This window comes from Trachemys scripta, chromosome 3 (assembly GCF_013100865.1).
Source record: "Trachemys scripta elegans isolate TJP31775 chromosome 3, CAS_Tse_1.0, whole genome shotgun sequence".
Taxonomy (NCBI): Eukaryota; Metazoa; Chordata; order Testudines; family Emydidae; genus Trachemys; species Trachemys scripta.
Window position 1 is genome coordinate 161,203,223 of NC_048300.1, and position 25,968 is coordinate 161,229,190.

Genomic DNA, 25,968 nt, shown 5'->3' on the forward strand with positions numbered 1-25,968 from the left:
GCTTTGGAAACTACATAGCGATTACAAATCGCGGAGGCGCCCTAGCAAGGGAGCGTGGAAGAGGCACTTGAGAAGATTGATCTAAGAGCAGGACCTCATGCAAATAGGGTGGTTCATTTCGTAACCAAGTGTTGTGCAACACAGGGCATTGTTCGCCCTTCTCTTGGCATCTGTGCGAGCTAATTGCGTGCAGTGAAGGCCAGGGGCACTGACAGCAAGTAGGAGCCAAGAGGGTGTAGGAAGGAAGTCTTTGCCTTCATGGGACTCTTCAAGTGTACCTCACGTTGCCTCGCCTTGCTGTCCTCTCCGTGTGTGAGTGCCTGAGACAGAGTAACCCCGATGCTATGGCAAAGGCGCCTGGTTCTTGAGCGGGGAGGCTGCCGGGCGAGTGTGGGTGCCTGCACTCTGCAGCCAGGAGGCTGCCCACTTGGGTTGGTGTGTGTTGGCTGTGCAGCTCCAGCCAGTCTCCTTCCCCTCTCTGTGGGAAGTGATGGTTGAGTCCAGCAGCAGTAGCAGCAGCTCCTTGTGTCGCTAGCAGCCCGTCTGCTGCGCTCTCGATCCCTCCCTCTCTCCTCCTCCTCCTCCTCCTTCTCACACTCGCTGGATCGCTCTCCGCCTGCTGCCTCTTCTCTCTTGCCTCCCTGCTTCTCTCGATGCCTCTTTGCCTGGGTCTCTGCTTGTTTTTCCTCCCCCTTGGACCGGCCAGCCAGCAACCAGGCTCTAAGCATCCCAGCCCTGCAGTGGCTCAGGACTTGATGCTATGAGAAGAGCGAAGCGAGCCGAGCGACCAGTCCTGCAGGAGGCGTCGGATGCTGCGCTGCTCTCGGGACCTGGATCTTTCCCCTCTTCCTCTCTTTGCCCTTTGGTGATTATTTGGCACTGTCCTTAGTCCCACTGCTCCTCGGAGGAGACGGTCACAGCCGAGAAGAGCCGCCGGGGTTGTGTGTGGGTGTGTGGAATAACTGCAGACATGACTGCGTGGAGGAAATTCAAGTCTCTGCTGTTTTTCTGCGCGGGGCTCCTCACTGCAGCTCAGGGTAAGGTTTGGGTTTCTTGCAATCAGGGTCTGTATTTGTGCTCAGGAAGGAGCTGACTGGGGATCGGGGCGATTATTTCATCCCAACTCTCCGCTCCCCACCGGCGAGTTCCCCATCACTGATTTCTGTTCAACGCAATTACAGGCATTCGGCTTCCCAAGCCATCCCACCCCCCTTTCCCTTATCCTCTCTCTCCCATGTGGACTTCTCCGGGCTTTGGGGTCAGAGCCAGCCCGATGGCTCCTGACAAGCATTCGGGGGAAAGCGGCGAGCAGGAGCCGGACCCCAACTGCTCTCTGCCCGCTGTGGTGCTCCGAGAGGAGCTGTGCGCATAGGATGCGGAGGGGAGTTTGCGAACAGTTCCCCGCTGCACACCGCTGTGCGGTACTTACCAGCGTGCTGTGGACAGCACCTGGGCGGGCAAGTTTGTTTCTCCCCTCCCTTCCCTGGATTTAAATATACCTCCCCACGCCTGACACCGCGATCCGGCTCCCTGCTCCCGCGGCTGGGCGAGCGGGTGTCTGCGGGGAGTCGCCCCCGCTTTCCCTATGGTCGGACTTCGTCTCTTGTAAGTTCCCAGGAGTGGCCAAGCTGGGGAAGTAGCGGAAAGAAGGAAAGCTGGGTCCGGCTTCTCTAAAGCCCTCCCTGCTCTCCTCTCCTCTGCGGGGATGAAGGGAGCTCTGTGATGCCCAGCACATCAAATGCACAGCGCTCCCCACCCGAGCAGCTTGGCTTTCGCCTGGGAATGAGTTAGGTGATGGGGGAGGGGCTGCAGAACGGGGTTTCACAACTTCAGGGCTGGCCTCAGCCCCAACACTTGCCTCATGTCTGGAGACAACAACTTCCCCATTATTCGTTTCGTATCTTGTTAGCCGGGTCCTTTAAAGTGCTGCGCTGGGGGGTGGGGAGGGAGGATGCTCACCTCACAGCAAGGCACCTGTCCCTGTTTCCTAGTTCACCTGCTCGGAGCTGTTTTCTCTATATGCAGCCTGTCCTCCTGGGGGGGGGGGGGGGGGTCGGTTTATTTTGTCATCTGCACAGCGCGTGGGAGGTGGGGGCAGGGTCCCTTCCTCCTCCCAAATTTTCAAAATGTTTCTTAAAAATAAATAGTTGATTCCGTCTCATTTTCCTCCCATTTTCTGCTGCTCCCCAGTTGTTGTTGTTTGTTGGGGTGTTTTTTGGGTGGGTGACTGAAAATAGGGAAGGAGAGAAAGAAAGCGAAACGCCAAACTCCAAACTGAGGAGGAGTTTTAGTTCCTCGTTCCCTGTCTTGCCCTCTCCTTTGAGCCCCTCGTCCTGGGGGTCACTGCTACACGGGGCGGCACTGCAGAGTGCCCTTTGGTTTTAGTATGTTCCTGGGGTAGCTTTGGTCCGCAGCAGCGGTTCTGAGAGGGGTGCAAGGCAGTAGGTGTATAGTTGGTTCTGATCCACTTTGAGCTGGGCAAAGGAACCGACGGATCAGCAATAAGACACGTCTGGTCCCTAAACCACCGAGGACCCTGCCTCAGCTCAAATCCTGGGACTGCCCAGGGCACTAACAGGGCAACATCGGGTCACTAGGCTATCTCCGATCTCCTTTTACTGGTAGGGAATAGAGAACAGAGAAGCACAAACATCGGATTGATTTGGTGGTGGTGGTGCTGAAAGGGCAGCTCCTTAAATGGGGGTTGTCCTTGGTGCAATACATGGTGCACTCCAGTCCCAGGAAAGCAAAAAATCTGTTATGTATAATCACCTGCCCAGACGTCCAGCGTCCCCAGCCCCTACCTGCCTCCCCCCTTTCTGCCGGCTGATCGTTTCCCCCTGGCAGGGGCTATTTGCTTTCCCCCCTTTCGGTTCCTGATCCTTTCCCAATTAACCTACGCTTTGCACTGCCCTGCGGCTGTTTAATAATCCTCACACGTGCCTGGCACTTCAACCCCTGCCTCTGGATTGGGTGGGTTTGGGGAATAATGATACAAAGCCGGATCCGCTGGCACGTCGCGCTGGGTCTAGGAGGCGGGGGTGATAACAGCTGCCTGGGTCTAGCAGCGCCGCCAGCTCCAGAAGTTCGGGGCCGGGGGGAGGGAGGGATAGGCTAGGTCAGGAACTGACACCCAATGGCAATTCCCAATTCCACCCCTGCCCCAGCCCACCCCACCGGACGGAGCAAGGCCAATAATCTGTCCCCTGACCGGGCCTCAGGGGTGGAATGGGGCGAGTTGCAATCAATGCTACTATTGTCTCGGCTCTCTTGGAGGACATAGACCCGCTCCTCATTTATAACATACACTGTAGCTGGTTCTGGCGTTTGACATTTAAGTGTTTCTTTGCACGGCTGACAGCACATATGAAAAGCTGGAGGCTGGATCTTGGTTATCCAGCGCCGATCCGACGTGGTTTGGTTACATACAAAGAGCTTGGCCAGGCACATTTGGGCACGACCTCTGATGCTGGGCTGCAGAATATAATTATACCTGGCTTAATATGGAGTAGGAACGCACCCACTTAAAGGCTGCAACCTGACTTAATATTGAAGCCAAACAACGGGTAGAAGAGGAAACAGCAGGGATATTTGACATGATTCTTTCCCATTAAGGTCCCTAGGCAGTTGCGTACAGGTATCTATATTTAGTAAAAGATAAACCTAAGTCTGGAATTAGATTTACAGAGTAAAAAGAGCGAGATAATTCATTGCTTAGTAATATGAACAGCCTTTGCTTTCAGAAGCCCATAAAATCTTAATGAATAGATCCCAGGAACTCTTTATTTTAGCTGTCCAATGGCGGTGAATTAATTTGCTGTTCATTGTACTAGGGATTCTCTTGGGTTTGATATGTAAAGCTCCAAAGTGCTGCATTTTTCTGTAGGTGTTGCCTTGCACGTAGTTTTCCCTTTATCCAGCTGTAAATGAGAGCTCGTCTACCTCCTGCATTGCTCTTTAACAGTAGCATTATGAAATGTAATTCAGACACTCTGCTGCTGTACAATTGGCTACAACTTTTCAAAGGTAAAAAGCAAGGACTGACTGTAGGTAAAGAAATGCGCACATTTTCCCTTAATGTAGTAAGTAGACTTAGAAACATTGCTTTGACTTCTATTTAGCTGCTACCATTCTGTTATACTGATGGATGTGAGTATTTTGCAAAACAGGTAAAGTTTTTCTCCTTTATATGCTATAGAGAGACAGACATGGAGTCATTTAAAAATATCACTCCTTCAGAAACTACCGGAGAAAAGAATACCTCACAAGGCAAACAACAGCAGTACTCAGCTCTGTAGGGGAAGGTGGCTTGTTTATCATAATCATTTGTTCATTTTGATATGCTACAACTCAGCCAAAAACCTCCAGGAGTCTGTTAGTTTCTTTGAATCTTGCAAAAACACAGCAGCATTTCCCCCCCCCCCTTTAAAAAAGATGAGAAACATCTACTATTAGGAAAGTAAAGCAGAAGATTTAAATTACTGTGAGATTAAAATTTCTTCAGGCTAGAAGGTTAACATAATCTCTCTACTGGTGGAATCTTTATTCTTTGGTGTCTCTAGCTACTTTTATAGAAGACAACATAGGGGAATGCATTGATGAAATGTTTTATACTGGGTACAATACATGTTTTCAAATATTTTCAAGATCAGTTACTGTCCTTTTTCAGATCACTTTGGCAATGAAAGAGAAAGTACGCCACTTAATTGTCTCAAACAGAATGTTCATAAACAAGTTTTATTTTATATTACAACCTCAGAGGTATAGTTCATGTAAATCAAAAAGAGAGAAGGAAAGAGATTTCTGTGTTTAAATCATATCCAGTCTGGGAAAGCACTCACACATCTACAGGTTAAAGATCTTGTTTTAAAAAAAAGCAACCCTGCATTTTATGTACTCTCTGTTTGCTGTGGCCACTTTGTCAAATAATTACTATGACTACAACACCTATAAGTTTCCACTATGTTTAAGGCCTGCTCCGTATATTGAGTTGAGAACGTTTCTCTCTTAAAGTCATGTATTTTCTCTATCTGCGGAGCAATGTTTCTCAAACTGTGAAGATGGTGTCCCTAGAGAGGCTCCTATTTCCTCCAGAGGAAGCTCAAACAAGCAAGGAGAAAATGAGTTAAACCGGATTATTATTATTATTTTTTTTTATTTTTGCACTTAGGACCAGAGCCAAGTATTGGATGTTCAGAAGTGAGTGATAAGTACTCAATGGACAATCCCTTTTCTGCTCAGTCTGAAGTGGGAATGGCCTAACAAGAAACAAAAATGAGCAGGCAGTTCTGTCCCCAGCATTAAAATATGCTGTCCTAATGTACCAGTGTATTCACTTTTAATAAATTATCTCCTCATTTTAAAAATACACCTTTACATTAGGAAAGACCCATATTTCTGGTTTTACACTAGAGTAAAAATATTAGGTAACAGCTGAGAAAACTACACTGTAGAAATTATGAGTTCACCGGAGATCCCAAGAACACAGCCACCTTCTAGTTTTATCCCTCCTATTAAAGACAGTCCAAAAGAAGATACAGTAGTGTGCTAATATGAGGCCCTGACGATGGTGTACAAGAGCCCAGTTGTGTGAGATGTACAATGACCTCAGGGCTCACTAAAATCAAAATGGGTGTTGAGGCACCTTCTGAGATAGACTGAAAGCACCGGAAATATTCTCTGGGCTAGTTTCAGAGCTTAGTTTTGCACTAGACATTTATGCCCTTTCATACATATGTATGATTTAGACTAAAGCTTGAGAGTATTATGTGGGTTTTTTGTTGTTTTGTTTTTCTGCTAAGTGTTCCTCCTATACAAATTTGGGGCCTGAGTCTTGATCTTATTTGTATTGGTTGTAGAGCAGAGTAATGACATATTTATTTAGGTTGGAATTTTCAAAGAAGCTTAAGGAAGTTATGGTCCAGATACCTTTGAAATTGAAACTTTGATCCCACTGAATACAAGTGTGTAAATCTCAAGGTACAGAAACCAACACATTAATGGTTTGCTGTACTGCGGGTCCTATCTGGGAAGTGACTGAGAACCCTTATTGACTATTAATTTGAAAACTTACAAGTCCAGTCTTTTGTACACCATCATTTGACCTTCATATTAATACCTTGTTCCAGAGTAATCCACTGCTTAAGGTGTGGTACTGTAAAATCAAATATTACTGTGAGTTCAAAGCCATGAAGTAACTGGGATCTTTACATCTCTGGTCCCTGAGGTCCAGTCTCCATTTAAAAACTAGGTTGGTAGGGGTGTGGTTTCTTTTGCCGACATCATTATGCCAGTAAAAGCCCTAGCGTGGATGCAGTTATATCAGTAGATCTTATTTTGATTGGCTGAATCACTGTAAGCTATAAGCACTTTTATGCATTATAATTGTGTTTATAGAAGGAGGCCTTTGCCATTTTAATTATGCTAACATCTTTAAAGCAGCAAAACTTTTAAGTTTAGACAAGGCCTGTAGTGTAGTTGAGTGGCATTACTATAAAGGTATCCTAGTGTAATTGCAATAAGATTACGGCCCTTCTGGAATCACATCAACATGGCTGCAAAATTAAGATTATAGTATTATGCTGTTTCCCCCCACCATTTCTGCAATGAACAAAGAATGAGTGATATGGAAGTGCCCCATATGGATGTATGAATTGCTTATTTTACTGAGATACTTTACTTCTCTACATCAGCTGCAATTTCCTTTCCAATGGTTCTCAAACTTCCTTTTTCGTGGACCACTTGAAAATTGCCGAGGGTCTCAGCGGACCACTTAATGATCTTTCCAAATGTTGTTTGTTCCATTAGCTAACTATTGTCAAGTGCTTTGGATAAAAGTGCTATATAATAATAATGATATAATAGTAATAATAATTAAGATTTTTTTGCTCTACAAATAAAAACACACAACTCATATTTTAATATCAGTAGTCATCACCTTTCTAACGTGACAGATGTGCCCTCTCTCCCCTTCGCAGCAGCCCCCGAGGGAAAGAGGGGGGTCTCTCCCCTGCCACAGCAGCCACAGCCCTGGAGCTGGGGAAAGTCGCCTCTTTCTCTGGCTGCCGCAGCCCTGCACATCCCAAATTCCTCCTGCCTCCTCTTCTCACCCCACTGCCCCCTCCCACCTACCCTCTTCCCCCCACTCCCCAAGGCCACCACCTCACCTTACATGTATGTCTTCTCCAGGGTCCAGGCACCTAATTAGTGGAGCCATGCCTGTGCAGCTCCACTAATTAGGTGGGTGGCCCTTCATTCTGTCATGTGCAGCCGCCCAGGCACACACCTTGGAGGGAACTATCCACGGACCACCTGAATGGAGCTCTTGGAACACTGGTGGTCCATGGACCACAGTTTGAGAACCTTTGCTTTACACCATTTTGATCAACCAGTAACTTTTGAACTAGGGACAAATACCCTCAGTGCCTGAGGAAAACGGAGATCTTGCTTTGTCCTCATATCTTTATTCTAGATGGATGAAAGATTCCAGTAAACCACACAACATTTCTTCCATATTTCAGAAAATCAACATTAGCTTGGTTATAAACATTAATTAATGCTTAAACAAACTACTTGGATTAGTGCCAGTGTTATATTGATATACAAAGGCAATATTTATCAGTTGTTTACATTTTGGAATTTAATTGTAAAAGAAGAAACACACATGCACAGAGACCTCTTACAAGAGAAATACTACATTGTATTGTCATTAAAGAGTGATACCATTCTTCAGAGCATACATATTTTTCTCCAAGATCATATGCAGTTGAAAAACTGTAAACCACAACAGTTTCCCATCATTTTTAACTGGAGGGACCATTCAGTTAAAAAGTAGAGCAAGAATTAATTAGTCTCATATGTCTGATGATTAACCAGATGCCTCTTGATTAATCAGAGTATTGTCAATAGTTCACTTTCAGTGAAAGATAAGCAAAAACAAACAAACAAACAAACAAACAAACAACCCCCCACCCCGATTTCTTGCAATTTTAGTAATGCGCTAATTTCAGGTATAAAAATGAATTGCAAGTTGTTACAGCTTCACAGTTGTTAAATTATGCATTTTTAATTACCGATTAGCTATGCAATAGCTATTTCCATCTTTATATAACTTAACATTTAGAGACATTTTTTAGTAAAGCAACATAACTTATTATAATTTTGAGGATCCAATACTGCTGTAATTGATGTCAATAGGAGTTTTTCTGTTGATTTCAACAGTAGCTGGATGGGGCCCATGGTGAATGATTAGTTCTCGGAATAAGGCTGAGAAAAGATTGTGACTTTGTGATGGAACACCCTTTTTCTCAGGTGAACTTTGAGTCACTGGGGCCCTCTGTCAGGATTTACACTGGTGTAAAACAGCATGAACTTGCAGTGAATCTGGGCCATTGATCTTGGCAGCATTAATAGGCTCATATAGTTACGAAGGTAATCTGTTCTTGAACAAATTATCCAATATACAAAACAGATATAGAATTTTACTCAACTTCTGGTTTGCTGCTTCTCCCCTCCCCTCTTTAAGAAATTATTGTGGACAATGTGCAGAAAATGCTACCGTCATTTTAGTCTTGAAATGTTTTATGTCTCTTCGACAGTATCCCAGGGATACTGAAGTACGGGATCATGCTCCACAATCATGTCTCTTTTGTACAGTGGTATTCTGGAAAAAAATTGTTTGCTAAATTGCAGCTCATACAGTGTTGAGCATGATGAATAATACTTTGCAAAGCCCACAGCCTTTGTTTTGCAAACAGTTGCATAAAATATTGTCACCATTTTAAAATGGAATTTTGCAGCCCTTGCCTTTTACTTTATTTGCAATTTCAAAGTAAGATTTTTTTACTGAAAAGTTGCAAAATGCAAGATTTTGCATATTTTTCTATGAAAGTAATCTTTGTTTTTTTTATTATAGAGTGGGCTGATAGTGACACCTGTAGTTAGATTGCCTAATTTATTTTTAAAAAAGGCTTAAGCACCTCCATTGTTGGCATCAAACCTTTGAAATTTGGCAGCGAGTGTCCTGGGGCCAGAGATGTGCCTTTTCTTTTTTCCATGAGCTTCTGATCAAATATAAAAGTGATGTAAACTTTTGAAAATAATCATTTCCCTACTTTCACGTGTGTTGTCAGCATCATTTTGGCAGCAAGCCAAAATAATAACGGAACATAAAATTCTAATCTAGGGCCTGGTTTACCAAAGCTGTGGCAGCGCACATTGTATTGGGAACCCCAGGAACAGGCCAAATCTCCAGCAGTTGGGAAAAGGAGCTGGACCAGGCTCCACACAACCATCACAAACACAACATATGACTCTAGTGGCCCATTCCCACCAGTGGGGGCACCAGATTGGAAAGGAGCTCCCCAGCTCCCAGGCTGAGAGAGAGAAAGAGAGTTGACACTGGCAACCTTAACTGACATTTTCCTGCTTCTGAGTGCTTGACTTTACAATCTAAATAAGGTTTAGATTAAGATTAATCATAGTGGGTTCTTTTTAATGTAATTATTGGCATTTTGTATGTAGTTGCAATAAGATTATAATGCTCCAAGGAACATAAGATCAGGGCACTGTATTTCTAGGCACTGTAGAAACATATATGCACACATGGATCCTGAAAGAGAACAAAACAAGTTACTGTAACAAACAATAAGAAAAGAAGAGGGAACAAAGTGGTGAGGCTAACGGTATGCTTGAGAAAGGGAAACAGGAAGTATCCTTCTGATCTTTCTTATAATATAATACAGGAATTGAGTCAAACTAAGCATTTGGAGACAGTGCTACTGTATAATTCACTTTTAGAACTCTAGTACCATCAAGCAGCTGCTGATGTTACAGTATGTGACCTTCTACCTTTGTAGACATATCTCTTGTGAAATGAAATTGATTTTCTTTATCTAAGCACATTAATATCTAGAGAATTCACCTTGACTCATTATTTGCAGTGGCGTCAATGGGAAGAATGTGATGCTAGTAGATTTTAGGAAAGCAAAGGTGGCAACACAAGAGTATATAGATGAGTGAACTTTGTTCAGTTAGGTCTCTCTTGCTTACCTATGAACCTATTTAAAAGAGGCTGTAAAACATGCATAAATGCTGCAAGCTTGTTAAGCCTTTTGCGGATCCACAAGGTTGTTAATTTGAAAGGAATCTCCCAGCCTGTGGTTGAAATCCTTGCCTCTATTCACAGCTAGCCAAATTTGGCTTTGATGTTGGTACTGTGCTTTATAGTTTAAGTTTCCTAAAGGATGAATCCTGAGTAGTTGGAACCTGATCCAAAGCCCAGGGAACTCAATGGCCATTATTGCATCTTCGATCCATGCAGAAAACTTGTATCAAAATGAGGACAAAGTGGCAAGTCAAATATTGATGAATAGAGCCCTAACTCTTGCATAATATTTGATATTATGCAAATAGCCACAGAAGCTTCATTTACATTGAAGATCCATTATATTTGAAATCTGTTGACCAGACTGAAGTGTATTCTCTCTGCTCCATTTCTCTAGCATTTAATTTATTTGCTTTTGAGGAGAGATTAACCTTTAATTGCTTTCTTTAGTAACATTTAGTAAACAGACTGATCAAATGGAGATGATCTGTGCAAACAGGAAAGAAGGATTTCTACAACTCACGTTGCCATGACAATCTAGTTCTTTCTGTCAACTCTTGAGAGGCTCTAGAGTCTTTTTTTAAAAACCAGTGCATCAGATAATACTTTGGAATATGAGGTTGCCCTGGTTTTTATATGTTATGGTTTAAGACAGCTGAGCATCTAGCCCCTCATATTCTGTATGCACCTATAAACAGTAAATATAATAAAAAATATGATAGCATGTTGTAATCCAATCAATGGAGTTATGTTGCTTTATACCAGCTGGGGATCCAGCCTTAGACGTTGTGTTATCAGGCTGTTAAGATTTCCTTTATAACCATGTGATGATAATAAATAGTAATCATCAAACTAATAATAGGTAGTGTAGAGTGGAGAGGCCAACTTACAATTGTCGTTTTGATCTCCATGACAATATTTTATCTTGAAGCTTTACATTTTGAGGGAATTACACTGCAGAAAGGATTATAGAACAAAAAAGGATTAATCATTTTATTTCTTTTACAGCTCCAATTACAAAATTAGTTCAATGAAATGTTACAGTAGGAAAGAAGAATAAAAGGGTATGTTGTCTGAACATTTCAATTACTATCTGAAGTACTTCTAACCAAACTAAACTTTCTCATTTGACTTATGCTCAGCAAAATATATGCATTTTGACTCTTTTGAAATACATAAAAATAGTCTAAAGATACTTTTAAAAAGTTTCTAAAGAAATAAGTTGTTGGTTTAAAGAGGTATTTCTTAGATTGCAGTTAGAAGTGAAAGAAATGTGGTTTGAAAATAAGATAAAGTTCAATGCTATTTCTGCTGGGAAAATAGGTTTCTTTGTATTGAAGGAGCCCTGGAACAGATTTTTTTTTTTAAATGTTCCTGGAAGATGATGGTCAGACAGTTGGTGTAGTTTCTTTATCACTTGGTAATGGACATTAAAAAAAGTTTAGGAATTGTTTTGTCAAAGTGAATTCAGTTTTGAAGTTTCTCAGGAATACCTATATGATCAGTTCTATCTGCATATAGACACATAGTAATTTGGATCAATAAAAGCTAGTTATTTTACTGTTATAAGTCTGAGTTTCTACTGCTGAAAACTGGAACTAATACAGTATTTCAAGTAAGGCTGTAGGGCCAGAATCTCTTCTCAGGAACTTTAGTGCAACCTCTTTGGGGTGGTACCAATTTAATTGACAGGAAAATGAGTCATTTCAACCCCTCACAAACCCGGCTCTTCAAGCCTTGCTCAGACAACACTCTGCTTGGTTTCAGAGGGAGTGTTCACTGAGTAAGGACTGCAAGATCGGGCCTCAAGAGTTCAGAGACCTTCACCCTCCTATCTCACCTTCTCATGCTCTTTAAAACTTGCACTTTACTAGTACTTCATCTCAGTGTCTGAAGAAGACCTGAAGAAGTTGGTCCAATAAATAATATTACCTCACTCACCTTGTCTCTTTTATTTAACAAAGAAACAGACTTGTGGATGGAATACTTTTGTGATACATCGAGACTCAAGTCATACCCATTCTGCCTGCAACACAAACCCTTTGTAACCAAGTATCTGATGGAAGGGTAAATCTGTTTACCAATTAACAGAATATGTGCAAACTACTTCTGCTGAGCTCATTGTAAGTAAAGAAACAAGTTTTAGAGTAAAGTCCAATGCACCTGGAAGGGTGGTGGGAACACTCTTTATTACAAGATTCTAGCTTCATATGAATCTTAATTTTTGCATTATTTTCAGAGTTGCAAAGTACCTGCAGGTCCCATTGACTTCAATGGAACCTGCAGATGCTTGGATCCCCAGAACCTCTTGTCATTTGTGCCTAATTTACATTCTCTTTTGAGCGGTAAAGAGAATGGATACAGTACTCCAGGGGTAGGCAACCTATGGCACGCGTGCGAGCTGATTTTCAGTGGCACTCACACTGCCCCGGTCCTGGCCACCAGCCTGGGGGGCTCTGCATTTTAATTTAATTTTAAATGAAGCTTCTTAAACATTTTAAAAACCTTATTTACTTTACATATAACAATAGTTTAGTTATATATTACAGACTTATAGAAAGAGACCTTCTAAAAACGTTAAAATGTATTACTGGCATTGAATGAAGACACACACCACTTCTGAAAGGCTGCCGACCCCTGCAATACACAATATCCATTCACCTTTTATTAAATGTGAGGAACGTTTAGCTAATTGTTTTGTGAGATCCAAACCTCATACAGTTTCCAAGTATAAACCAATTTTCTTTGCTTTATTTAAACACCAAAGCATCCCATTTACCCCCATATATAAAGTCACACTGAAGAAAGAGATCTGAACATGAGCTACTCAGGAACAGAATAGCTATTACAGAGCAAAAATTATAAAACAGTGCAAGTTGCAATTTGAAACTGAGCCTATTCACACTTCATGTAGATTGTATTGGATGCCTATTAAGTGGCTTTGTCCAGGCCCAGGACTAAGAGAAAGCAAACAACAAATACTCTACATTATTTCTTCTGCTGGAATTCTGTCCTATTTTCTCTATCTATCTGGTTCTGATGGGCAGGGATTGTCTTTATTTTGGGTTGTATTTATTCCTCTGAGGAACAACCTATTGTCGGAGATGGCACAATGCTTCACTACCTCGAGGAAATACAAGAAGAGCTTCCCAACTCCTCTACTTTAAGAGGTGCAGAATGCACATGCCCCCATGGATAGACATCTTTGCTGGCTGGTAGGTGAAGCTAGTGGATATGTGGCTTTGCTTACTCCCTAGCCACCCCTGCTCACAACTGACAACTTGCTTCTATGGGGATTGAGCAATTTTGTAGCAGCCCCTGCACTTGGAGGAGCAAAGAGGTTGTAATTCTTACATGGACCTCATGAGTTAGGGAGGCATCTTATTCCCTCCACTGTGGAGCTGCATGAGGGCCAGACACAATTAAGCCATCTCTGCCCTGTTTAGCATTAGACAAGTTTTCAGTGATTCAGAGAGATAGATACAATGCCCATTGAAACCAATGGAAGGAACCCCCCTATTTATGTCAATGAGCATTGGATCAGGCCCTAAGCAAATAATATCCCATATTGTTAATACAATAATAACATGACAATATTTTCTGGTGGTGTATATAATACAAAAATCTTTGTCACTCATGGGCCATGTTCCTGACAGGTGTAATTCCATTGTCTTCAGTGGAAATGTTCATAGATTTGATCAGTATAACACCAGAGTTGAATTTGTGTGAAAGTGAAAGCCTTGCCATAGAGTACATACACTTTCAAAGACAGTTCTGTAGAACAGAAGCGTTAAAAAGGTCTTACTCGCCCCTGGTCTCATCTTTATGTTTACTTAGTGACACTGCTCATATCTAGGTAATAGCTAAAGAAAAGTACAGTGCAGAAGGATCTATCCCATGGGAACAAAATCAATTAAAAAACTAATCACTCTTTGACACTGGAATGATAAAGCACTGCCCATGATGAAGAAATGGACTATTGCAGTGACAGAAACTGTGTCACCTGAAGGTCTAGCATTCAGCTTGCAGGATAGCACAGACAAATGTAAAAACCTTTGGAAACCGTTTTTAGACTTTATCGGCTCACTCTCTGATAGCATGAGATAAAGAGATAAGCGATATAAAATGGAATACATCACTACATTGTGCACTGAGTGATTCAGTCAGTTACTGTTTTTTTTTAAACAGGAATCTTTTTCCCCCTGATTTTTTTTTCTTTTCTATTCCGTTAATTATAACAATTTGTCACTTATTATTATTTTAACAGGACCGTAAGTATGGGGTGCTGTACAGGTAAATTCATATTTATATTTTATGGTAGAGTAATTGCTAGAGCCCCAAATGAGAGTGGATCCCCATTATACTCAGTACTATGCAAAACACAGAGGCAGAAAAAGCTTATAATCTAACTGGACAAGACACATACAAATGGGGAGGGGAAACAAATGCACAGAGAGGTGAAGTATCCCCCCCCCCAAGTTCACATAGTAAAGAGCTGGGTAAAAGAACCCAAGTCTCCTTGCCTTGCCCCAAATCAGTGCCCTATTCACAGTCATCCTTAAGGGCTGATGATCAGGATAGTCATTCTGGATACCATCTTCTAGTGGAACCAAATCAGGATGGTGGGGAGACAAAGTGCCAAATCTAGGTTTGGGGGTTGTATATTCAACCTTTTGGGGGCCACCAAAAACATTTTTCGTCATGGATGACAAAAGACCTAGGGCCACAGCCCTGACCCTATCCACTGCCACACACTGCCTCTCTATTTGACAGTCATTTACTTCAAATCATTTCACTGTGTCAGCACACTGGCTGCAATTCCCAGCTTGGCATTCCTTATCTGTTATTCTGGTTTTCTTTTCTAGGATTCTTTACTGCTCTTTGTGTTCATTGAAAAAGCTTTAATAAAAAATGATGAACACTATAACTTTCCCCCTAAACAGCTCCTTGCTGATCACTTACAGGCTACTGCCACCACAATCTCTTTGAATGCTAATGTACTGACTGTAAACCACATATACAGAGCCTTTAATACTGCTTCTGTGCAGTCAAAAATATCTGTTTTCCAGTACTCTTAGGTGTGAAGATTAAAAGTTTGAGAACCCTTGTGACACTGCAGTGCAGGTCCAAACGGGAATGTAGGATACTGCTTGGGCACAGTGATATATGGTAGTAGGCTAAAATTCACCCCTGTGCAGAGGGCCAGCACATAGTCTATGAACCATGTAAATCCCATTTAAGCTCTATTTTGATGGCTGAAATGATGCATAGGTCTTGTGCTGGCCTTCTGAAGAGAGGTGAATTTCATCTGGGGAGAACCCTGGAGAATAGGCACAAGCTAATCTTCAAAATGAACTTTTATGTCCTTCTTCCTTTCCTTTTCCTGTCTCTTTAAAACTCTTTCCCTGGGTCTTATATTGCATTGTTTCATTCACTGCATAATTTCTTTCTTGCTCAAATAAAAGAGTTAAAAACATGTTTTGTTATGCTCCAGTGTGATTTGTTGATACTCAACTCCCAGCTGGAGAAAAGCACAGTGGATTACTACTGGGAGCTCTTGTGCACACTGCTGTGCAGAGGTTCATCACAAGAGCTAGGCACTTCTTAAACCCTATGTAGGGCAAAGGTGAGTCTTACATGGTGTCCAGGTCTTGTGCTGTGCCTCTGCACCTGAGCGAATTTCACCCTATGAGCACTTCTGCATTCAACAGAGAACACAAGATAGTTCAAAATCTTGAGCTAAATCCTTTATTTCACAGGCACCTAAACAACTCCACTGTGGATGTTAGCAAGTTCCTAACAATACAAATGAAGTATTCCCTAATGCCTGTCATATAATTTATAATGATCATGATGCTGTAGTCAGTGTTGCTGATGGCACTTTTTAAAAATATGCATTTCATTACAAATGACCATTTGGGCCCATTCCATTATCTACTTCTTGCTATCTAGTTTTCATTCTAGTCACACTGGTTGTGATAGTTTGCTTTTCTATGCGCAGTAACAATTTTACATTGTAACCACCGGGATAACCACGATAGGCTACTATCTCTCCCTTGAGGGTTTTTTGTTTTCTGAGGAGCAGTTGATAAAATACATGTACAGAGCTGGTTTCTGAAAACAGCTGAGTGCCTCATGCCAGGTGCTAAGTGACCTCCTCTCCCACTGAAGTCAGCTCCCACTGAGTTGTGTTAGTAGGTGGGTGGTGGTATACACCACATTGCACAATGGGCCCAAATTGCATACACAGTTTGAATGAAATTTGTGCCTGTACAGTGGTGAGCATGAGGACTATATAGCACTCAAATCCCCCCATAACTGTGTTTTGAGGGATTAAGTGGGATGCAATTAGTGCATCAACCTTGTGTGGTCCCTTTGCACAGGGGTGAATTTCACCATCCAGTAATACATTTCTAAAATAAATATACCACAGGCTAAATACATTCAATCATCTATAGTAGTAGCAAAGTTCCTTCAGAAGGCTTTTAAAGGTGGATGCACTCAGATATAACAGCACTGGGTGCCGTATGATAACATAGGTAGACAGATAGATGGAAGAGACAGGATGTCATAGGACAACCATAGTTGTAGGGCGGAGAGATGAGGAGAAGATATTACTTTTAAAGGTAATCCTTTCCCTTTCAGTGATGTGGCAGCTCTGGCTCTCTCCACTAGCTCTCAGCCAGCTTCCAAGGCCAGTTAAAGGCTTTTGTCCTAATCTTCAAAGCTATAAATGGATTAAGCCCTAGTGATATCAAAGACCAAAATTGGACCCAGAACAACCAAAACATTTGTACTCTTCTGGGACAACACAGATCACAAAGCCCAGGACAAAGCATGTGAGAGCTGGGGACTAAGTATTGTTTTTGACTACTGAATGACCTCCAGAGGAGGCTAGGTGAATCCAGAGACTGACCATCTTTAGGAAGTGCTGCAAAACCTTCCTCTGTCCAAAGGCATTTCCACTATAAGAAGGACACAATACTGAAACTCCCTTCAACTCAAAAACCCTATCAACCCAAAAAACAAACCCAAAACACAAACACCCAAGAGTAAACTAACACAAGTTAAAAAACTTACTCCAAACAGAGATTCACTCCGAACAGCAAGAAGTGCAAGAAATTCCATGAACTCCACTTGGAACTTGGGTATTGCTATTGATTTTACATGGAAAATCCTGATAGTAAATGATGGGAGACAGCCTAAAACACAAAGAGAGAAAGATAGAGAGAACTGCTTCTATTGCTGCCTGGGAGTTTGCTCCTCATACGTGCATTTAGGTTTGACATAACATGGCTGCCCAACCCCGCCCAAAACCCCAATCCCACTCCAGCTTTAGAGATGTCAAACTGCCCATTTGAACAGCAAATTCTTTGCAAATATAACCGACATGTGTGGGTAACACTAGCATCAGGCAGCAGAAACCAGAACCTCATGATCATTAGTGGGATGACCAGATGTCCTGATTTTATAGGAACAGTCCTGATATTTGGGCCTTTTTCTTATATAGGCACCTATTACCCCCCACTCACCTTCTGTCCCAATTTTTCACACTCGTTATCTGGTCACCCTAATTATTAGGGAGACCATGATGACTTCAAACAAAGCAGCCAAGTTTGCTCATTTGGCTTCTTTTTAAAAGGAACCCAAGTCTTTCCTGAGAGGTTATATTTAGGGGGTAAAGTTGTCTCCTATCCAAATACTTACCAGAATCAATCTTGCTTAGATTGTGAAATCTGGCAAGATAACAGCTTGGGGCAATATGGCTGGAAGAGAGTTAGAGCTGAACAAGATGTTGCATACCTGCTTTACTGCAATTCCTACTCACAGTGAAACAAATGAAAGGTGGAAGTTCAACTTTCACTGATTTTTCTTGACTTGATTAGTCTAATCTAAACCCTTAAAATTATTTTGGGTCGGTTGTTTGTTTAAAAAATATTTATTAAAGTTAGCAAAACTTTATGAACATGTCATCATCAAATTCCAGATTTAATTTACAAATACTCTGTATTCACTTAAAAGTAATTATGAATTTTGGGTAGCAAGTATTTAATGAGGGATTCAGGGTGATATCAAAATTAATTGTGCTTTTCTGTGACTATGTATAAAGTTTGCCTGTTTTAAAATTAATCACTGAGCATAAGAAAACACTTTATAAGGGATATTTCAACCAATTTCATAGAAAGCTAACATGGTACAATGCAACCATTTTTTGGAATTAATACAACTCCATTTCTTCAAAGAAACTTGTTTAAAATGGCTTTTGTTGATAAATTGCGACATTTTACATTGTTATGCTGCTGGCGTAGCCTTCAAATATCAGTCGTTTCATCTTTCTGCCTAGGCCTGGTCTATACTAGGAATTTACATCAGTATAGCTATGTCTCTCAGGGTACGTCTATACTTACCTCCGGGTCTGGCGGTAAGCAATCGATCTTCTGTGATCGATTTATCGCATCTTGTCGATCCCAGATCGATTCCGGAAGTGCTCGCTGTCAACGCCGGTACTCCTGCTCCGCGAGAGGAGTACGCGGAGTCAAAGGGGGAGCCTGCCTGCCGCGTGTGGACCCGCGGTAAGTTCGAACTAAGATATTTCGACTTCAGCTACGTTATTCACATATCTTAGTTCGAAGTGGGGGGTTAGTGTGGACCAGCCCTCAGGGACATGAAAAATCCACACCCCTCAGAGACGTAGCTATACTGAACTAGCACCTGTGTAGACAGTGCTAAATTGACAGAAGATTTCTTCCATCAACCTAACGCCACCTCTCGGGGAGATAGATTACCTACACTGACAGGAGAATCCCTCCCATTGGCACAGGTAGTGTCTGTTTAGTACAATGAACCTACATGAAAAATTCAGGAAATCAATACCTATTGATTGTTCAGATGTGACATAAGGCAACCTACTATTTCAGGGTCTGCTCATGAGAGGCAAAGAGTCCTTCAGTTTCTGATTAAATCAATGTCTTATCTTTTCAGGAGATGGTCAGTATCTTTCAGGATTGGGCCCTTGGGTACCAGCATGTTTAGTCCTTCAGATACAACCTACTTTAACAGTATTGTAAGCTTATAAAGAATACTGTGATATTATATGGGGGGTTGTTTTGCTTGTTTTCTCGCTTTTGGACATAGACAAAGTGTTTTAAGTTCTAGTGCTAAGTTTGACCACATAGCCAGCAAACCCTCTTCCACAGCTCTGCTGACATCATAATGATACTGGAGAGGAGAAAGAATCTAGGTCTACATATAAACAAACCATTTGGCTGTGCATATATTTATTGTAAGGTGTTCAGTTACCATGGTGACAAAGACAGCTTTTTATTTGAGAGAATGAGAGAGAGACAGAATTGCAATCACTCTCATGCTCTGTGGAAGGGAGTTCCATGGTTGTGGCCCACTGTCACCTGAGTTGTGACCCCTGTTCCCACTTAATCCCATTGCTCGTGAATGCAGCTATCATCATGAATCTTAAACACCACATCTTCCTGTATGGTTGAGATAACCAGCCCCACCTCATTGGGGGCTTTGAAGATCAAGTCCAGGATCTTGAACTTAATCTATTATTCAGTAAGGACTAATTGTAGTGCCCGAAGCACAGAGACGATGTATTGGCAGTGTCCTGTATTGCTTAGCAGCTGCGTCAGTGCACATCCCCAGGCATGGCATTTTGCATAATTGAAGCTAGAGGTCATGAATGCATAGATTAGTCTACATCTCAGGATGGTACATAGTGTCTTGGCCGGCCACAGGTGGAAGAAGACTTTGTGAGCAGTTGTTGGTGTTTAAGTATCTAGTATTAGTGAGGAACACAGCTGGTCAGAAAATAGGTGGATAACTTAGACAAAAACAAAAACCATTTTGGTTTTCAATTGTTTTTTGATGAAAACTCAATATTTGTAGTGGAAAGCAGATATTTTGCAAAAACAAAAACAAACAGCTCCCCCCATCCCCAACCTCAAAAACCCATAACAACTTTTAGTAGAAAACCCAATTTACCATCAAAAACAGTTTTTATGTAAAATTTTCAGCTAGACCTAGTGAGGAGTCCAGAGAACTGTGCACTGACATTATTAAAAAGAGATCCAACTCAGAAGTGAGTCTTGAGGATTGAAAAAGGCAAACGAATATCCATGATTAAAAAAAAAAGAGTAAAGGCAAAACAAGAAACCATAGATCAGTGAGTTTAACAAGGTTTGTAGGGAAAATGAAATTACCATAAGGAAAGTGTGAAAGAACAACTTGAAAATCAGTTTGATTAAGGATAACCAGCATAGATTCAGGCAGGGGAGGTCATGCTTAACTAACCTGCTGGAATTCTTTGAAGATGTTACTGCCATGATAAATAAGGGAAATGCAATGGATGTAGTCTACTTACAGGCATTTGACAAGGTACCACCCTAGGAGATTAATGGCTAAGGGAAATCATCATGAAGGCAAAACAGACTGCTGGATAGAAAACTAGTTTAAGAGTAGGACACAAAGAGAATGGACAGCTAGAGCATCCTCAGGGTCAGTATTAGAACCTCTGTTGTTCATGATTATGTACAACTACATAAAAATGATATGGGTGAGAGTTTGTAAACAAAGATCTCCAAGTTTGCACAGGACACTAGAACTGAAAGCACAGAAAGTAATGAAGAGCAATGCAATCATATTCAAAAGGGTTTGGATAATTTACATGACTCAGTTAAAAGAAATGGAATTTGATTAGAAAAAATATAAAATAATTAATCTAGGAACACAAAACCAATTAAGGAAATACTTGCTAAATAGAACAATCATCCCATATACTGAGCTAGAAAATGATTTGGGGGTTACCGAGGAAATAAATTGAAGCTATCAGCCCAGAGCAAAGCAGCATTTAAAAAGGTCAAAACCGAGATGCAAGGACGTTTTAGAAGACAGAGAGAATATGAAATAAAGCAGAGGACACTGTTAATGTACACAGCCACCCCTTGTAAAACCTCTTCTAGAACATGTAATGTGATATTGATAACCATAGCACAGGGAAAATATTATTGTCTTGGCTGGAGTCCAGCATAGGGCAACAAAGAAGGATATTAGGTACAAAGAATCTGTGAGGAAAGTTAGAGAAGCTGGGGCTGTTTTACTATAAAAGAATTTTCAAAGAGAGGAATAGGTGGACATTTTTCTATTTGTATTTCAGTATTTCAGTAGCACCTATAGGCCCCAACCAAGGTTGGATTCCCATTGTGCTAGACACTCTACAAACACATAATGAGAGACAGTCCCTGCTCCAAAAAGCTTACAATCTAAGTGGATCAGACAGACCTAGGGTGAAAAGGAAACAGAGGCACAGGAACTTGTCTAAGGAGACAGAGCAGGTCGATATCAGAGCGAGGACTAGATCTCAAGATTCCTAGCCCACTATCATATCCTCTAGGCCAGATTGTCTCCATTATAGTGATATGTTTTTTTACCTGGAATAGAGTAGGTGACATATTCTAAAAACTGTGGGGCTAAGAGTCTTACTAGCCCTTCTTTATACAAACTTACATTGAAGTCCAGTGAGGACTAGGTTAAAATCTGAGTGAGGATTCTTTATGTGTATCCCTAGAAAATTACATGGCAGGCTAATAAATATATGTAACAAGTTACCAGGGAGGCAAATTAAGTAAAGAGTATAAATGAGTCAGTTCAATAGACACTTACATTGTTTCGCATGAGAGAAATGTGAGGTAAGAAACAGAATTAAGATTGACCAACAAGGTAGCAGTTGTTGGTCCAGATGGACTTTTCTTCCTAACATTTCTTATGCTTCTGGGTCTGCTGGAATAAAGAAATATCCTCTTTAAAAAAGATCAGCTTTCCCCTCTGGTTATGCACAGTTTCCTTATTGTATGAGCTAGACCTTTGAAGGTCAAGTTCATATACTCAAGAATTTCTCTATACATAAATGCAGTCTTTTACTAAATGACTTCAGGGTTGCATCCCAATGCAGCTATGTATAGAGGCCCAAACTGGTTTACAGCAAACAGGGAATTAACTACTTGTTTGCACAGGGATGACATGCTGGGGAGTGTAGACCCAATCAAGTTCTCATAGTGAATACAGGAAACGCTAAGAAAATAGCTACTGACTAATCAGAATGGAGGAAAGGCCTTTCAGATGGTAAATCAACACACACAATTGTTAAACACTAGGTTTACGCCATGATGATGTCATCCGACCCCACCTGTTTTCTAGTTATGTAGAACTTTTTCTTTTTTATGTTTCTTTTGCTGTAAGCAAGAACTCTAAAACCTGAAGAAAAAAACCCGAGGAGGAAAACTTGCAGACTCAAATACTGTTCTTTATTGCTGAAATAGCTAATCTACTCCACAAATGGATACCCAGAAATAACTTATATCTATTATTGGTCCAGTCTATCTAAGTTACCTAGAGAGAAAGTGAAAGACAGAACACCGGTATGATCACAGGTATGATTAGATTTATCTGCATTACAGTTTTGATAATTATATCCTCATTGACTTTAGTGAGGGCAGGAATGGACCTTCTTGAAATGATCTCTCAGATCTGAAAAGGTCCCACATGTGTTGCATGTCCAACTTAAAATAAACTAATTAGATCATGTGCACTCTGTTTTTCCTTTCTAAACCAAGAAGTCAAGTTTTATAACAGGACTTGCAAAATATTGCCAGCGGAAGCTATGTTTTGAAATGAAGGGAATGAAGAGCAAAGGCAAAATGATGAAAAGAAGCATCAGCCTTGCTTCTGCATAGTTGAAGTCAGATTTAGTACTGGATTATTTACTCTAGCTTGTTATATTCATGGTAAATAGCTGATATAGAAGTTGTACACTTTTTTTCTGTTCATCTTCCCTATTAGGTGAATTTTTGTCCTGTAAAAATAAAATCTAAATTCTAGCCATATATTGTATTTTCTTCTTTGCTAATGTTTTGAGGATTCCACCTCTTGCATGTTGAAAAATATATTTTTATTGTTGTCTTACGGCTCAAAACATAGTTTTAGACATCTAACTTGGATCTTTCATAAAAACAAGCAATAAAATGTCATGTAATGCTCCCAAACACCCTTTACTTAGCTAAAAAGATTTTCCTGAATTCCATTAAATTGCAAAGTCAATAAATTAGCTCTTTAAACTGACAGGAAGACATACATTTTGAAGACAGATGTCAAAAGGAGGGATATATTGTCTGTCTGACAGCCTTGCTTTTTTTATTCATAGATTAAATATGCAGGGAAATGAGTGATGACAAAATTTTTAAATTTAATTGAGTCACTAAATGTAATTAATTCTTTTACTCCTCCTAATTCCATAGTAACTCACAAAGACATAAAGATTTAGGCATAGACTCACATAGGGTCCATTCTGAATAGCATAATACCTATTGTAGCAATGCCTATTAGCAATTCTGCCATAGTTAAGGATCTATCAGAATAGACATTATTTTCAGAAGTTTATAACTTGCACATAAAACTTTGCTATGGGCTAAGATTGGGTCTGCTAGGTATACAAAGCATGAGTTTGGAATTGACTTTTTTTTCCTAATAAATTTTCTCCAAATTGTTTTTTGATAGAAGTTGAACAGGTTAACTCACATGTACTCATAAAACTCCCAGATTTGACTTTAGGAAATATAGCTTGGCAAATTATTTCATTGACAGATAAGGTTTAATTTTGGTAGTCTGAAAACACCCCTAAAAACCTGTAGCACTATTTTGCTTTTAAAGTTGCTACTGTGCACACAGTTATTTTTACTAAATGATTTTATCCCCTTTTAAATGCACATATGTGATCAGGGTAATGTGACTTATGTTGACATTTAGTTAGCTGATCGGATTTAGGGAATATTTCAAACGTATCCTAAATAGTCAGTCAGGAAATTCAAAAGCTGAGATTCTGATAGCAAAATTAAGCCTAGGCCACCTGGCATATTTGTATACATATTTAACTATCAAACAATTTAAACAATTGAAAAAAAACATTCACTCATTTCTGCAGACTGTAATCAGCCTCCTGCCCCCAACCTCAATAGGTCATCAAATCAATTCAAGTGTGGATGAATGGGTAACATTTTCTAAAGCACCTGATTGATTTAGGAATCAGAATCCGATTTTCAAAGTGACTTAGGCCCTTGGGAACATAATTTATCTGAATGGGATCCAGGCTTCTAAGGGGTTAGACCCACAAGGAAATTTAGGCATTGCTTTTAGGCACCCTGCCACTTACTGGAATTCACAATCCTGTGTTAGGCACCCAGAGTCCCTATACTAGGCATGGGGAGAATAAGGCATCTGTGAATTGGATTCACAGAAGACAGCAAACTGTTTGGGGAGCCAACCAAGTGGAACTAACCCCTCAATGGTAGTAAGGCACCTCACTGAGGATTTGCAGCTGTGAACCCTCTCTTGAAGTTCGATGCCTAAGTCAGGTCAGCAAAAAGAATGAGGAGTACTTGTGTCACCTTAGAGACTAACACATTTATTTGAGCGTAAGCTTTCATGAGCTAAAGCCCACTTCATCAGATGCATGCAGCGGAAAATACAGTAGGAAGATATATATACACCGAGAACAGGAAAAAATGGGTGTAGTCATACCAACTCTAACAAGACTAATCAATTAAGGTGGGCTATTATCAGCAGGAGAAAAAAAAAACTTTTGTAGTGATAATCAGGATGGCCCATTTCAAACAATTGACAAGAAGGTTAGGTATGAGTAACAGTAGGGGGGAAATTAGCATGGGGAAATAGTTTTTAGTTTGTGTAATGAGTCCTGATTATCACTACAAAAGTTTTTTTTTCTCCTGCTGATAATAGCCCACCTTAATTGATTAGTCTCGTTAGAGTTGGTATGGCAACACCCATTTTTTCATGTTCTCTGTGTATATATATCTTCTTACTGTATTTTCCACTGCATGCATCTGATGAAGTGGGCCTTAGCCCATGAAAACGTATGCTCAAATAAATTCGTTAGTCTCTAAGGTGCCACATCGTTCTTTTTGCTGATACAGACTAACACGGCTACCGCTCTGAAATAAGTCAGGTCAGCCTTTTCTCAAAGCAGGAAGAGGACAGAGGGGGCAGAAAGGAGAGAGGAATCCTATTATAACCAATAGCCAGAGGTTACGACACTCACTTGGGATCTGGAAGATCCAATTCAAGCCCCTGCTCAAAATCTGGCAGAGGGTGGATTTGAAAAACAGGTCCCTTCACCCCCAGTGGGTGCTCTAACCCAGTGGTTCTCAACCAGGGGTATGTGTAACTCTGGGAGTACGCAGAGGTCTTCTAGGGGGTACATCAACTCATCTAGAGATTTGCCTAGTTTGACAACAAGCTACAAAAAAAGCACTAGCAAAGTGAGTGAGCAAACTAAAATGTCATACAATGTCTTGTTTATACTGCTCTATATACCATATACTGAAATGTAAATTTAATATTTATATTCCAATTGATTTATTTTATAATTATATGTTAAAAATTAGAAAATAAGCCATTTTTTAGTAATCATGTGCTGTGACCCTTTTGTATTTTTATATCTGATTTTGTAAACAAGTAGTTTTTAAGTGAGGTGAAACTTGGGAGTATGCAAGACAAATCAGACTCCTGAAAGGGTACAGTAGTCTGTAACGGTTGAGAGCCAATGCTCTAACCACTGGGTTATTGAGTTTTCTTATATATGTATAACCAGCCAACTTCCTGCTCTGGTCACCCTGGTTTGTACAAGGCCCGATCCAGTATGCATGCTCTGGTAATGCCTACCAAATTGGGCCCTACACACAAGATAGGTGGGGAATGCCTAATCTGAGAATTCTGTCAGGCATAGGCACCCAGTAGGGTATCAAGCAGCTTGGTGGCATCAGGACTTAGGGAGTTTT

At 40.9% G+C, this 25,968-nt stretch overlaps 1 protein-coding gene across 1 annotated transcript in view; it reads left to right on the forward strand.

The window, feature by feature from the left end:
• Positions 1-569: 569 nt before the first annotated feature.
• LOC117875514 (CUB and sushi domain-containing protein 1-like) overlaps positions 570-25,968 on the forward strand; it is a 1,845,931-nt gene continuing 1,820,532 nt past the window's right edge. The window contains exon 1 of the mRNA XM_034766897.1: positions 570-1,037. Within this exon, the coding sequence (XP_034622788.1) occupies positions 971-1,037 (67 nt within the window). The 5' untranslated portion in view covers positions 570-970. The remainder of the gene's footprint in view (positions 1,038-25,968) is intronic.